The 15,505-nt window shown below is 33.6% G+C and overlaps 1 protein-coding gene across 11 annotated transcripts in view; it reads right to left on the bottom strand.

Annotated features, from left to right (window-relative positions):
* The window catches only part of LOC149072167 (uncharacterized), a 39,748-nt gene extending 24,457 nt beyond the window's left edge, over positions 1-15,291 (bottom strand). For 7 of the 11 annotated variants that reach the window (XM_089247398.1, XM_089247399.1, XM_089247402.1 and 4 more), the window contains exon 1: positions 15,042-15,291. In XM_089247398.1, the coding sequence (XP_089103524.1) occupies positions 15,042-15,182 (141 nt within the window). In that variant the 5' untranslated portion in view covers positions 15,183-15,291. Of the gene's footprint in view, positions 1-8,119; positions 8,365-15,041 lie in introns of those variants that run through there. The other 4 variants (XM_089247403.1, XM_089247407.1, XM_089247408.1 and 1 more) reach the window with 3 other exon arrangements.
* Positions 15,292-15,505: the final 214 nt, after the last annotated feature.

The following is a 15,505-nucleotide window of genomic DNA, read 5'->3' as shown; positions in this document are numbered from 1 at the left end:
CGTTTTTTATTTCGGTTATTTTTCCGGTTTTTATTCATTTTTAAAGTTTCTACGGACTTTTTGCCCACTCTGTATAAAATATAATAAAATGAAAACTACGAAACAGTCATGTAATCATTATATGTTTCTCCTCCGACACCTTTGAAATACACAGTAAAACTTGTTTAACCACTTTCCTGATTACCCGTGTCAGAAACGGGCATCGTAATCTTTGCCCCTAGAGGGCGCAAGTTTAGTTAGTTAGCAACATTTAACTAAATCTGCACAAACGCGATGTGGCTTCATGCAACAGCAATAAAATGATATCTAGATACAAAATCTAAGTACATAGTCACATAAACTAGTTTAGTTACATAATCTGACTAAAAAATAGATTAGTTATATTCCATACCAAAAAAACTCAAATAAGAGATTATGAAAAAAAATTTTGATTAAAAAAAAAGTAATAGTGAATCAAAATTTTCAGACTTTGAATTAAAAAATTAAGTAAAATTAAGTAACTCACATAGACATATGAATAGAATGAAAAAAAAAAAAACTGGTATTTTTTTTTTCTGTACGAAAAAAATTTGAAACCCATCAGGCAAGTTGCCTTAAAGCAGAATCGCAGGGGGACCGTTTACATTTTCAAACTTGGACATGTTCCCACATTATAAAAATTTACAATCAAAATCATATTATACTCGGTACATACATATTTATGAATGAAAATCTGTGGCAACGGTTCTTGGATTGAAATTCGTGACATCAGAAGATGTTTCCAGAAAAACAAAAAATGTGTGTGTGCGAATTTGTAATGTTCAATAAAATCGTTAATAAAACAGCGTTTGTATAACTTATGATAATTTTGAGTATAAATACAAATATTCATCTCACATTGTCAAGTTAAACTGTTTTTCCTCCATTTTTGAGCAATTTTAACTACAAATGGGGATTTTCCTAACTTATGACAACGTTTTTAAAGACAATTGGTGACGTCCCATATTTTACGGTAATCGGGTCATTTGAATGGTTTTTTTCCGTCAAAGTTTTGTTTACTGCGATTTGTAGCAATCTCTTTCATTTCCCCACCCTTCACCTCTTTTTTCCAGTATTTAGCAAATTTGTCGTAAACTGCATTTTTGGGCTGCAAATTAGTGATATCCCGCATTCAGGATCGCAATTTCCCGCATTTTCCTTATGAGGTATAATGAACCTAAGTATGAAGGTACAATTTTTATTTGTGAATTCATATAGATATTACTATAATATTAATTACAACAATTGAATAGTTTTCCATCCAGTTGGAATTGAATTATCAAGTCTGCTTGCGGACCACCTCTGGTTCGTGGATCATAGGTTGAGAAATGCTGATCTATTCGTTCTATATGTGGTTGCAAATGGAATCAAATGCTTCACTGTTGACTTTACAAGACGGGGGTACAATTGTCTTATGGTGCACTAGAACTCTGCAAGCCTTTTTGAATCGTATTCCAATCTTAGAAGAAGGTATTTGGCTCTGAGCTCGATAAGTTCCATCTTTTGACAAATCAGCATCTTCGATGCAGTTTATATCGGATAGGAAAGGATTACGAATCCATGTTTCTTCTTTAGAGCCATCAAGATGAAAATGATTTCCTAAAGAATTGTGTAGTATTTCTAAGTGTTTGCAAACATCTTTTTGAAAGCCGCTGAGAGAGGAATTTGCATCCCACACAACTCCATCTCGACATAACACTTCCTCCAACATAGGAAAGTTAGCAAAAATGTCAGCCTTTACTATATTTTTTCATGTCAACTTTTCCAAAAAAGCTTACAATATTTCAGTAGCGTCCATGATTGTAACTTCACGACCTTGAATGGAAATATTTATTTCATTCATATGGGAAAAAATATGGTAAGCCAAACCATGGATAAAATGCAGTGATTTTGAAGTAGGCCTACAAATTGATAAAGGTAAGGCTACAATTCTCATGATGTGAAACTTTATCATTCCAAGAACTTGTGATTACGCATGGACTAGTGTGATTGAACTTTTTACAAAAATATTATGAATACACTGAATTTCGCTTTCAGTGTACGAAAAAATGTATTTAGTTGAATTTTCTCTCAATCAAGTTCACGGACCCTCTGAAATGCATGGGTTTTTAAGCCACTGTTGAGAATCCATGTTCTAGAGAGAAACTCCTTACTTGTAATTGTCCCTTCCTAAACACTACTGGTGTCCCTTTGTCGAAGCAGTTGATTGACGGTGTATTCGTAAATAATTAATTTTAGTTTACATATTTTTAAAAATGCCAATACTATTTAACCAACAATAATTTTGTAGATAATTTCCTCGATAATAAGTCCCCGTAAAAATGAGAAGATCGTATCTCCTGGAGGATCCTAGGAATGAATTGGCGTTTCTTGACCACACATATCATGTGCAAGTATGTGCAAGACATTTTGGTCTGATAAACATGCTGACCAATCCAGCCATACAATTTTCTCCTGTTCGAGTTACTTTTTTTACAAAATTAACTTGATAGATGGAACATTATCATCATGTTGTTGAACAGCTCCACGTGAAAGTGTGTAAGAAACTGTCTATTCTCTGCCTGTAACCGAACGTATGTCAAAAACATAGTAATCTGAGACTGTTTAGGGCAAATCCATTCCATACAAACAAACTGTCGTGAAGTCATCACTAAACTATAGCTGTTGCCGACGGTTTCTAAATGCTATTAAGCTCATATAGCAGTCTTCAGATGTTATGGCTGATCTTGGAAGACCTTGACCACCTATCTTTCTGACGAACATCTGTTTCATAAAATAGTCTCTAGAGTCCAGAAAGAACATTTTGTGGAATTTTGAACTCCAGCTGATATCTTAATTGAAATTGTGAATATATATCTCTGGAAGAAAAAAGTTATATACTTCATCAATATTGAAATACGACCAGTCCAACGCTAAGAAAATTCTTTGACCTTTAGTCATTGAGTTTCGAATTTCCTCATCATTTCTTGCCTTGTCAGCTTTTATTCATTAAAAGTATCTGAAAATATAATAACACACTCTTTTTCTTTCAATGTTTTGATAGCCTTGATATGCGTATATGTAAATGATTCAGCTTTTTCAATGGTTGCATTCCATTCAAATATTTACGAATAAGTTCTTACTATATAATAATGAAAATGATTCATCGGTAAATGGCCTTGTCCTTGCTTCGACGATATTATAAGTAATCAAAAATTGATTTTTGCTTTTGAATCAAATTTTATGTGAGGCTGTAAGATATGCTGACCTTGATCTGATGTGTTTATCGATAATATGTATTACAAAGAACCAATTTACTATAATTGATATTTTCCATTCAGCGTACAAGAAGAGTACCTACGTCATACAAACCTGTGAAGTTCTTCTGTGTATATATTTACCTCTTACGTCATATCAACGGCATCAAATTGAATCGATGAAAGTAATTATAGACAAGATGTATTTGTGTTCTTCATTGCTTCCCGTTGCTTTGGAGTTATTAAGTCATGTTTTTATATCCATGAGATCAAGTTGTTGGAAGCATGGAACTGGAATTGTTTTCGATTGATGGATAAACTATATAGCAGCGTTTATAAACCGTTTTGTCCTTGCAGAAGCCTTGAAAAAGTTTAAATATTCTAGGGAACTCTTGAAACTCTATCCGTGTTCTAAGCAACACCTGAAACAATGTCAATGTTCTATGAAACCCAAGAATACACATGCACTCAAACCTTTGAATTGACAAATTGGAGAAGAGTTGGGAAAGAACAGCGTAAATGAGGGAAAGGAGTGTAGTTCGTTAGTTTATGTTGTTCTTTCCCAACTTTTCACCGATTTTTGAATTAAAATATATCAGCGGATTTGGAACTTTTTCTTGTTGGCCTGAGAAGAGCAAACTACTTCCTCTAATTGGACTTTTTTAGGACAGAGTGTCCGTACAAAAATTTAGATATTTTTATTTTAAGACATTGTATTTTCCCTCTCAAACCTGGTACAGGGTGATTTTTTAACACATTTTCAGCATTTTTTATTTTAATTTAAACTATTTCTGTACTACGAATGCTTGATGAGAAGGCCGAGTTAGGAATTACAACAAACCCTGTATATTGTTGCACCAACTGGAATAAATAAGTGAAGAATAATTCATTGAAACTTTTACAACATAATTACAAATTTACAAATTTTGAAAAATGTTAAAAGAGAAATAGTAACTTTTTTTAGTTTAGTTTTTGAATTTATTTTTTTAAAAAAGAAGCCGAAATGAAATAGTAACAGTAGCTGAAAAAAAGAATTTAATAATTAAAAGAGTTTATAACAATATTAATCAACATCGATAATTAAAAGAGTTTAAAATTTTTTTCACGTAGATAATTATAAGAGTTTATAAAAATTAATATGGATAATTAAAAGTTTATAAAAACTAATTAACATAGATAATTAAGTAATTGATTACAAAAAAAAGTGTAACGAAAATATGGAAAATTGATTATTAAAGGGGGCTCGGGAAGGACGCATTGAACGGGGGATGCGGGATGGAAAAAATTTTAAGAACCACTGGCTAGGAGGGTCCTTACTTTCCCTGATTTTTGATTAAGGGGTTCTCGGTAACGATTGAAAAGCACTGCTCTAGGAACCCTACAAACGACATCTACATTTTACAACACTGCTAAAGTTTTGCTATGCTACTCATCACTATTTCTCGCGGATCCCTTAGCAATGTCTCACTCAACCCAGGTACAGGAACGTTACTCTATAAAGAGCTCAGCACTCGACACTATCCTTATGATGATACTTTCGTTGGAATGGTAGAAACTCATACGGAATCGAGACTGAGAAATTACAGGGTGGTTATAAATAAACTGATACTACTGAGACGTATGTAGCGCCCATTCTGATGCAGGTATTTTGATGAAACTTGGTATATAGCATGCATGACCCATGGGGAAAAGAAAGATTCAATAAAAAAATTGTTCAATTTTTGACCACGAGGTGAAAAGTGACACCTTTTTTTTTTTATCGCAGTAATGTTTTTCCTATGGTCCAAATAACTTATATACCAAGTTTCAATGAAATACGTCCACCACAACGGGCGCTACATAGGTCGGAGTAGTGTCAGTATAACTAAAATTTTCCCTATTATTATTATTATTATTTTATTATCTATAATTATTTTCCCTAACGAACTCGAGGCGACCACCGATAGACAGCGCCTTCACTTCCAACCCATCTCACTAATGGCAGTAAATTGCAATATAGCGATATGGCCAGAGTTGGTGTTTGGTTCAGTAGTATAACTAAAATGACTCTACTCCGACCTATTTAGCACCCGTTGTGGTGGACGTATTTCATTGAAACTTGGTATATACGTTATCGGGACCATGGAAAAAGCATTACTGCGATAAAAACGCCACTTTTTACCCTGTTGGTCTAAAGTTGAACTATTTTTTTGGTATTAAATCTTTCTTTTTCCCCCCATGGTCCATATATCTTATATACCAAGTTTAATCAAAATACCTCCATCAGAATACTCCATCATAGTCACTTTATACGGTTGAGTAGTGTCAATTTATTTATAACCGCCCCGTATAACGAAATAATTTGTAAAACGGAGATAAAAAAAATGAGATCCAAAACCGACATTATATTCAAGGTTAAAAATATTGTATCGATTTTCATTTTAAAAGATAGTCTGAATATATTCCATATTTGGCGCTTTTCACCCCACCTGTCGACTCGTACAATTGATTCTCCTTTTGATCTGAACTTATATTCTTTATAAATTAGCTTTGTTGGAAACAGTGTTATGGGCCAATAAATATGCACACGCGATGCGTCAAATCTCTTTTTTTGTTTTATTAATCTATCCCAAAATAGTTTGAAACGTTCAATTCATTAGAGGCTATCACTGGTTATAAAAAGATTTTTGTGTTTGGAAACGGCTTGTTTGCTGACCATGTCTATCTGTCATAGAACAGCGTAAAATTGTTATGGTCGAGTTACGTTGAAACCAACACGATCCTTTTTGCCCACCTCCGCCATTTACCAAATTACATATTATCGATTTCTTACGCTCACTGTGAATAATTTTCACTCTGCAGCCAAATAGCCAGCCACGCATAGCCAAATTCAAAGACGTGGCCATGAAAACTTTCTGCTCACGCTATGTCTTTTTTTTGTGTGCATTAGGTAATCGTATAGTGAATTCACAAAACTAACCCATAAATTGCCGCATTGTATTCAAGTGGCTATTCATAAAATGATTTAGGGACAATCCCCACAATCAGTAAAATTTCTGGAAGCAGAACAAAACTCGTCATGTACTTCGCAGATTTTCGGATTTCAATTTGTTGCTAGTCCTTCAAAACATGTTAAAATTTCGTAGAGAAATATAAAAAAAAATCTTTTTCTTTATTTTAGCGTGTCTGGCATTATTATAATGGTTAAGCGATGGTGGTTTAGGCATCTAATGGTGTGTAGGATGTACGTGGGCGCAGAGTTCAATTGCACGAGGATTTTTCTGGACAATGCTTCTAGACAGAGGTGGGTTTAGGATAATTAACAGAAGGAATAAAATGAGGTGGAGTTTGCAATTTTTACTAATTAAGATGTGAACGTTGGAGTTTCTCGCATGAACTACGCGAATTTAATCAACTGCTGTATATAGCATGACAGATACTTCTATTTATAGCATATCCGGCCTTCTTTGTGAATTTATAACTAAACATCATGTCAAAAGGCATCATTGACATTGCCTTATAGAGTACTTAGGATTACAATAATTTCGTAACTATTTTGCTCAAAAATAAATACCTGGATGGTAAATACGTTTTACAAAAATTAATGTTAAATCTTTTTGTACTTGTGAAAATGACTAAATTTGATTTGAGAAACATACTTACTATTATTGAATCGCTTATAGTCAGGGATGTACTACTATAAATGAGAAGTGTGCGGGCGCAGAAAAAAAAAGATTTGTCTTACACTTTAATTAAACAAGCACGCACGCACGCGCACACACACAAATATCACAGAGAGCCACAAAGTTATTTTTCCCAAAAGGCCGCACAATGCCTCGGCCCGGCCTTCTCTGCTTACAGTTACAGATATAAAATATCTTTAAGTACCGTGATACAAGCAACCAATGAAATTATTGGTAACATTTGCACAAATGTTACCAATAATTTCATTGGGTGTATATGCTCAAAAGTGACATACTTTCGTGCTACTTAGTAGCATGTGTATCACGGGTCTAATGCTTTGACTATCACGTGGCTCGTATATAAGCCACATGGTTTCGTTCCACAGGCCACCGTCAAACATGTGGTATGAAGACGTGAATGAAAACTCCATAAAAAAAATGGGTTGATCTGTCGAGTTTTCGATCACAAAGTGTTTGAAGTTGAAACTTACGTGGAACAGCCTTTAGTGGTTTGCTGCATGTGTGACCATACAGGGACCCACTCTCGAAAAGTGGTGGCACTTCAACTATGAAATTGTCTATTAAAACTTAAATATAATAAAAAGAGTTTAGCAAAAGATATCCGTAAAGAGATTATTACCACACTGAGTCGCGTATCTAGTAAGGGTGGTCCTGCGTGGAGAATTTAATTATTTATACATTTTTTATTTCTTTCCAACCGTATACGGCGCAGGCTCTAGCGACAATTGTCAAAAAATTAAATCTCTTAAATGGGCAATCGAAAGTTTTTTAACCTCATCAATGTCTTGAATTATTAAAGCGAGGGTGATAGCAGAAATAAATAACAATATTAATAAAATCAACGAAATTAGTATGTCGTACAAATTCTACAAAAACAGTTTCGTTTTCCATCATGAAAGGCACGTTGACAGCTGAACATCATTACTATAGGGCTTTATACTGTTTACTAGGCTGCAGGCCCCTACAAGAACTCTGTACGTTGTAAGAGAATAAGATTATTCTTGTCCTAGAAAACAATTCAATTTACTGTCAAAAAAACGTGGCTCAATCGAGTTTTAAAGCTAAGAAATTTACTGTATTTCTAGCTTATATCTATCATCAAGAGAAATATTTGGTAAGGAAATCGGATAGAGTGACTTAACAAAAATAGATAAATAACTAATAAAATATTAGTTAACTTACCGTCGTTAACTTCATTGTTTCAAGAGAGACAGATAGCACGCGTTTCTTTGTTTTTAGGGGATGGGATACTCAACACCTACTCGACTCTCAACGTTTTTCCAACGAACTAAAACGGTTCACGCAAATGGAAGAATGATGCAAGAAGCATCAGCGGCAGCAGCGCTTTCTCTCGCTCGCTGATTGGCTAATTTTTTTTTGCTGTTTCGATGGATGATGGCCCTTATAGGTCAACGACGATATAACCAACCAAACAACAAAATAAAAACGCTCTCATTCAACTGCTGATGTATTTATTCATCGCTAAAGGGAATAAGAAATGAATTAAGCAGGAAATGCTCTCGACATCTTTGTTCTTCAAATAAGATTTTTTGCTCGCTTCTTATTCCCTTTCGATTATGCCCTTTTTAAGTAATAATGTGATGATGATCATTTGCAAAAGAGTACATGGACGTGGGCTTCGATCAAGTGGAGGTACTTGACCGCTGTAGAAACTCCACGAGGAGAAAATTCTAAAATAAGCAACTGTACGAGAGACCATGTGCGAATAATATACACATACCTCATTAAGTGTTTGACACACCTGTTGTTTGACTTGAGCAAGTTACAAATGTAATTTCTAAATATTTATTAACAGTCGTTACTTGTTAAAATAAAATGAAAATCGCTGAATTCAATAAATTAGCCATTGTCGAGTATACCTTATGTACTGTATGAATATGAAAATAAGAGTATTTTTACAAGACTATATATTGTATATATAATAATTTCTATGTACAGGGTAGTAAGGAAAGTCCCCAAGTCACATTTTACTAGTGAACCGTTGATCTAGAGACATACTTCCAACTACAAAAAAATATCCAAATAACGTGTAGAACTCAGATATGTCATTCATGTTACAAGGGGTTGTATAGGTATAAAAATACAATAAATTACCTTTTTATACAAGCACCCTGTCCTCAAACACCCGATTAGAAGGCTGTTTTCCTTCTTTCCTTGAGGAAAACAAAAAACATTCCACGTTTTTAAGTGCAATATTCGCAGAGATATTTTTTTGAACTCATAAATCGGAGGAAAGTTGGGAAGAGAAGCATAAATGAGGGAAAGAAGTTCATTAGTTTTGCTGTTCTATCCCATTTTTTCTCCAAAATGTTCGAATTCAAATATCCCAGTTAATATTGCACTTCGAAACGTGTAGCTTTTTTTGTTGGCCTCAGAAGGGACAAGGCAGAATTTTCTAATTGTGTATTTGAAGATACGGTGTCCGTATAAAAAGTTAGTTTTTGTATTTTAATAACTTTATAAACCCTTGCAATATGAATGACGTACATATCTGAGTTCTACACGTTATTTGAATACGTTTTTTAACTGGAAGTATGCTTCGAGAATCAACGGTTCGCCAGTAAAATGTGACCCAGTGACTTCCCTTTACTACCCCGCACATTACTTACTATCTTTTGTACTTTTAATTAAAGTGATTTTTACAGCACGTATTGAAAAACCGAAATGAATAAATGAAAAATATTGCAATCAAATATAAAAAGAATTAAGAATTAAAGAATTTTATTTATTTCGCTTGAAGGCGAAGCGCGTGAGCAATATAATAATATGAAAATTGTCATCACCACTTTAACGTTGGCTTTTTTTACATAAATTTGGAAAAATCGCCACAATTGGTTAATAACAATTTTTATATTTACTCTATGTATAGTTGTATTTAAATTTGAGCAAATAAGTGCTTTCTCTCAAACATTTTTGCTATAACACCGAATTTTCTTTAAATTTCTAACATCACAAAAACTTATTTCCGGAATGTTTCTATTGAATACTTTAATTTAATTGTTAAATAGAGTTTTATATATAATTTTTATTATTAAAAATCACTTATATAGATTATGTAGAATGTATTGCCAAGGAAATATTAATATTATCTATATTTAGAGCATGAATCTAATTATACTTAATGTTAGATACTAAAAAAAACAGGATGCATTTTTTTTTTTTATTTATTTTATTAAAATTTGCTCAAGTTTCCTTAAATTATTTTATTAAAATTAAAGTTGGAAAGATATTTTTGATAAATTCATCATGATAATTATAAACTATATTTTTGAAATTTGGAAAGAATCACTTAAGAACAAATATATAATTTAGCAATATATCAACCTTACAAACTGCATTTGGGAATTATGCATAATCGGTAAGAGTGATAAATGCAGTGAAAATTTTTAAATGTATTTAATTTTATTTTCCAAAATTTATCAAAAACTTATCGATCATCTCGGTAAGTGTGATAAATTTTGTTCATTATACCGTGAATTTATAGTGTTATTACATTTACCAGTGATTATGCATAATTGGCAGTTCGTGATGGTAAATATGAAAAATTGTATCGTACTGAATTAATCACATTTACTAGGAGTCTTGAATAATCGTCAGTCTCTGATGTTGGATTCGACAAATATAGGGGATTCCATATATTAAATATTTTTCTTGAAACGTTTTGTCCAAGGATCTGCGGGGGAGGTTGGTCAGTTCACGATACATGTCTCAGAGTCAGCGGTTCTCCAAGAGGTCAGATTTTACAGCCAAGGGTTTCATGAAGTTAATTAGAGTGATAAATCACAATGAAGGTGTGTCACCGAAGACCGTTTTTATGACTAGTCCTAGCGACGCCATTCCGACACCAAAAAAAATGGGTTATTTCAGAACATTATTTTTCTTTGATTTCGTTCCGAACACTTCTTACTCCAAGATATTTCTTTTGACGAGGGTCAATATAGACCGGTTTGAGCAAACATATAAAACTCATAACCAGCCAAATAACAAACACGATAAATTATAGAAGTGCAATCGTGGTAGTTAAGCAAAAATATGTGTCAACAAGTATGTCTTTATGCGTAAAGCCGCCGCAAGAACAGAAACGTATCATTCCCTACACATTTGTTTAAATAACCATTTTTTTAAAACCTTCTTAAAAAGAGTATATGAGTATATAAATACACAGTGTACACACATTAAATCTAACCAAATAGAAGAATAAGAACAGTAAGAATGAAGATATTTTATCGTTAAATCCGTAAATAAATATCTATATTGACTTAATACTAATACTACAGTGAAACCTCATCACAACGATACTCGATACAACGATAAACATCTCTACAATGATATTTTTTTCAAATCTTGTTTGGAATTGCCTATAGTCTAATGTTAATCTCCTCTCAATACAACGATGAATCCCACTATAACGATATTTTTAGAGGACGTTTTGAAACTGCTAAAGGACTAATTCTAAAATGATAATTTTTATATTTTCCTCAAAATCACCTTCAATATATTTTTAAATTTCTCACCACGACGGTGTCCGTTAGCATCGGTATTTTGCACTATCTACCCTTTGAAAGTGTTAATGAGGTTGCCGTGAGAGAAGCTACTTTCAGTGTAGTTCACCAAAGTATTCTGCGGCAAACTACTTTATAGGCTTAAATAACCAAGTGAATTTTATTTATCAACAAATCAATCACAATTTTTTGCTCAAATAAACACTAAAAAATGCATTGTGTAAATGCATTTACTCAAAAATGTATGTGGTGGTACTAACAACGCCAATTCAGATGAGATGCCAACAATAGCATAAATGTGGTGGCGCCTGATGATAATGCTACCTCTCGAAATAACGATAAAATCTCTACAACAATATATTTTTTTGTTGGTTCGCAGAGTATCAAGATTTCACAGTGATAATATTAATAATGACTAAAAATTAATAATTATTAATTATTGCATTTTTAATTTTTTTGCCGTAATTGTAAAATAATTTTATTATAATAATTTAAACACATACATTTTTATTGTAACGACCAGTACGAGACTTGAGTCCCTTTTGTTGTCTTGTTCTTGTATTTAAATTTTGTGTTTCTTTTGCAATAAACTGCCAGTTACTATTATTATCAATTAGGGATTTTAACCTGTGTACTTTATTTTCACATCGATGACTACAGACATTGATCTGATTAGCCGTCAAGTGCATGCAATGACCGTTTGATAACAAAAATGATCAAATGATCATATGACATGATTATTTTCAGAGAAAGTATGTACAACGCAATTATGAAATTTTGAAAAAAAGAGTCTTTGGTAATTATGCAGGGTGTCCTGTAAGTGCAAATGCAGCCATTATCTCGCCAACCGTCAGTCATAAAGGTGTGATTCCACTTTAAAAAATGCTCAAAAGGCGTTCCAAAATTACACTGAACGAGTTTAGAGAGTGAAAATACAGTGCGTCACAAAATAAAAAAAAATCTTAAATTTTTATACGGTCCCCTTGTCCTCTAACTTCCAATTAGAAAGTTGTTGCCTTGTATTACCCAATTCAAAAATCTGAGAAAAGAACAACAAAAACTAACCGGCACAACTCTGCTTTCCCTCATTTTTATGCTGTCCTTTCCCAACTTTTCTCCGATTTTGAATTCGAATATCTTAGCGAATATTGCACTCGGAAACTTGGAATTTTTTGGTTGGCTTCAGGAGAGACATGGCAATAACTTTCTCATTGGAAGTTAGAGTACGAGGGGACCGTATACAAATTTAGATTTTTTTTTATTTTGTGAGACTGTATTTTCACTGTCAAAACTCGTTCAGGGTAATTTTTGAACGCCTTTTGAGCATTTTTTACATTGGAATCATACTTCTAGGACAGACGCTTCCATGAGATAATGGCCGCATTAGCACTTACAGGACACCCCGTGTAATCGCACTGGTGTTTCGAAAATGGACGCAACTCAAAACAGTGTTTATTTAGTGATGTGATACTGTTTACATTTTTAACATGCGTCTCTGTTATCATCAAAAACGAAACTAGTTATGGTTGTTGTACATACAGCTTGTGTCAGAGCCGCCCTTATCAGACGCGGGGCCCGGTGCGAAAGCAATAGCGGAGCCTCCAGCTCCGATTTTGTATATTTTGTTGCGGAGGGGGAATCGACATCCGAAGATTCATTACAGATGTATAGGATTGCTAGGAAATATCCATACCAAAAAACTAAGTAAAAATACAGATACGATAAAATGTAAATCAACACAAAAATTAATGAAAATTTCAATTAGATGAACATTCAGAACTGAGGAAAATTTTAAATTGGTGAAAGAAATAATTCCAAAACCATTGCAAATTAGAACCTAACGAAAGAAATTATCACAACTAATTAAAATTTAGAATTAATGAATTAAAAATAAGAAAAATAGTTGAAATAAATGATTCCATCACCAATGAAATTCAGAATTAATGAAAGAAAAAATTCCAGAATTTTGATAAAAACAGAATTAATGAAAATAAATTCTAAAATTGTAAATAAAATTTAGAATTAATTACACAATTGATGAAAATTTAGAGACACAAAATTGCTAAAAATTCAGAATTAATGAATAAATTCCCAAATCGATAAAAATTCAGAATTAATGAAGGGATGAAAATTCAGACATTATGAAAGGTAATTCTAGAATTCCATAGTTGTGAAACTCAGATACCTTGTTTAATTTCAAAAAAATTTATTCGATAAATATAAATATATTATATATACAGTATATATATATATTTAATAATAAAAAAAATTTAATTTCTTTTACCGTAATAGCGAGGTCCTCAAAAACGCGGGGCCCAGTACCCCTAAGGGCGGCTGTAGCTTGTATCATTTTTGATTATAACAGTGATGTCCGTGTTGGAAACACATATTGTCTCAACAATATCATATTGCTCGAGGAATACAATTTTCAGTTGTGTCACTCCTGAAGCGAGGATGTGATATATATTCACGGTTCATTCATCGTTATTCCCTTAAATACCTTGAAGCAAAAAGTACTACCATCAAAGCCAAAACGTAAACTCTCAGTTATAGACGCCTCCTATATCCAACATTGTTATCGCGGAAATCCAAAACCCTAACAGAAATGATCAGCGCATTGCAGAAATGCCAATGAAATTCCCGAGAAGAGAACTACTTACCATTTTCTCTTATGTTTTCCACTTACACTGAGACTAACATCACTCAGTGCTTTTAACCCTGGAATAGCGAAGTCAGTTGTCATTGGTGCTACAAAAAAATAACGCATCATTTTTTCACGTAGTCGTCGTTCATTTTTGGCTTAGAAGCGCGTATGAAGCGCGAAGTCATACACAGTTACCTAACGGTATTTTATAGCGGTTGTAAAAATGATCGTGATAATGTCCAGAGCGTTGTCGTCTTTGAATCAATACAATCGGCGTGACTAGAAGTTATTAATGAAGAGAAGGACATTGATTTTTTTTTTCCGGTCTCGCGTATATGAGCACTAGCACTATTATGTTACCTTGACGTTTCACATGACACTCACTTAATAGTTTCGCTTCTCGAGCAGCGACGGGACGTTTAATTATAGATAAGGTGCATCGGAATCATGGTCACTCACATTCAATTCTACGAAATGATCGGAATTTCTATCTACTGGGGGACGGTGTGGCTTTCCCTGTCAATGTACAGACTGATCGCTAATTCTCTCGCGATTTCAGATTGGCTATAGGATAACGAAACAATTGTGGATAATCAGTTCAGAATATCGAGAATAGCTGATTAGAGTAGACTGCAGTACTGTAATTGTATAGAAATGTAACCTTAAATAAGCCTTTAAAGCCGTAAAGATACTTCGTTGCCAATAGTGAGATGAATATATTCCCTCACCTCACAGTTGCGGCTCGAGATAAAATTCCGACCCGTGCGAGACAATTCCTTCGGCACCCTCTTGTATATAAGCCGCACTTGTAAAATGACCTGGGGAAAACTCAGTTTTGTATACGAGGAATAAATTGATTTCAAGCTTTAGCTCTATGTACCTCACCGTAATATGAATTTTTGGCTTTATGTAACTAATATTAGAACCGCTTGCTCACCTTCACTTTTGTGGCCTTTGTGTTGTCACCATCAGACCACTTGTGCGTTTCTTTTTTGAACGTGACATGTCCACCACCGTTAGTCGAACCGGTGATCACTTTCTGCACGTAAGTAGTAGTGGTGTACGTCTTTTTCACCATGGTCACTGAAACAGCACGAAACTATCGGGGAATTCTTTGCGACAAAACTGAGAGAGAGAGAACAAGATGTTGTCTTAAAGCGAAGGTGGTTATACGGCGAGTGAAGGAACTCAAGATCATGAGAAACTTCAAGGCAAAATCGTCAATCATATGCAAGTAACACCTATCAGCGGAGGTGTTCTCATCAGCCAATCCCGACATCGTTATACACATATCTCTTTTTTTTTGTTACCCTTCTTTTTCTTTATCGTCTCACGTTAACAAATAACTAACTATAGGTGAACTAGTATCAGAAATATTAAGAAAAAAACCCGAACCAAACC

This window comes from Pholcus phalangioides, unplaced genomic scaffold (assembly GCF_987345545.1).
Source record: "Pholcus phalangioides strain wild (caught in Gottingen) unplaced genomic scaffold, Ppha-v1.0 ptg000017l_1, whole genome shotgun sequence".
Lineage (NCBI taxonomy): Eukaryota > Metazoa > Arthropoda > Arachnida > Araneae > Pholcidae > Pholcus > Pholcus phalangioides.
The sequence above is the reverse complement of the archived record's forward strand: the minus strand, read 5'-3'. Positions and strand labels throughout refer to the sequence as shown.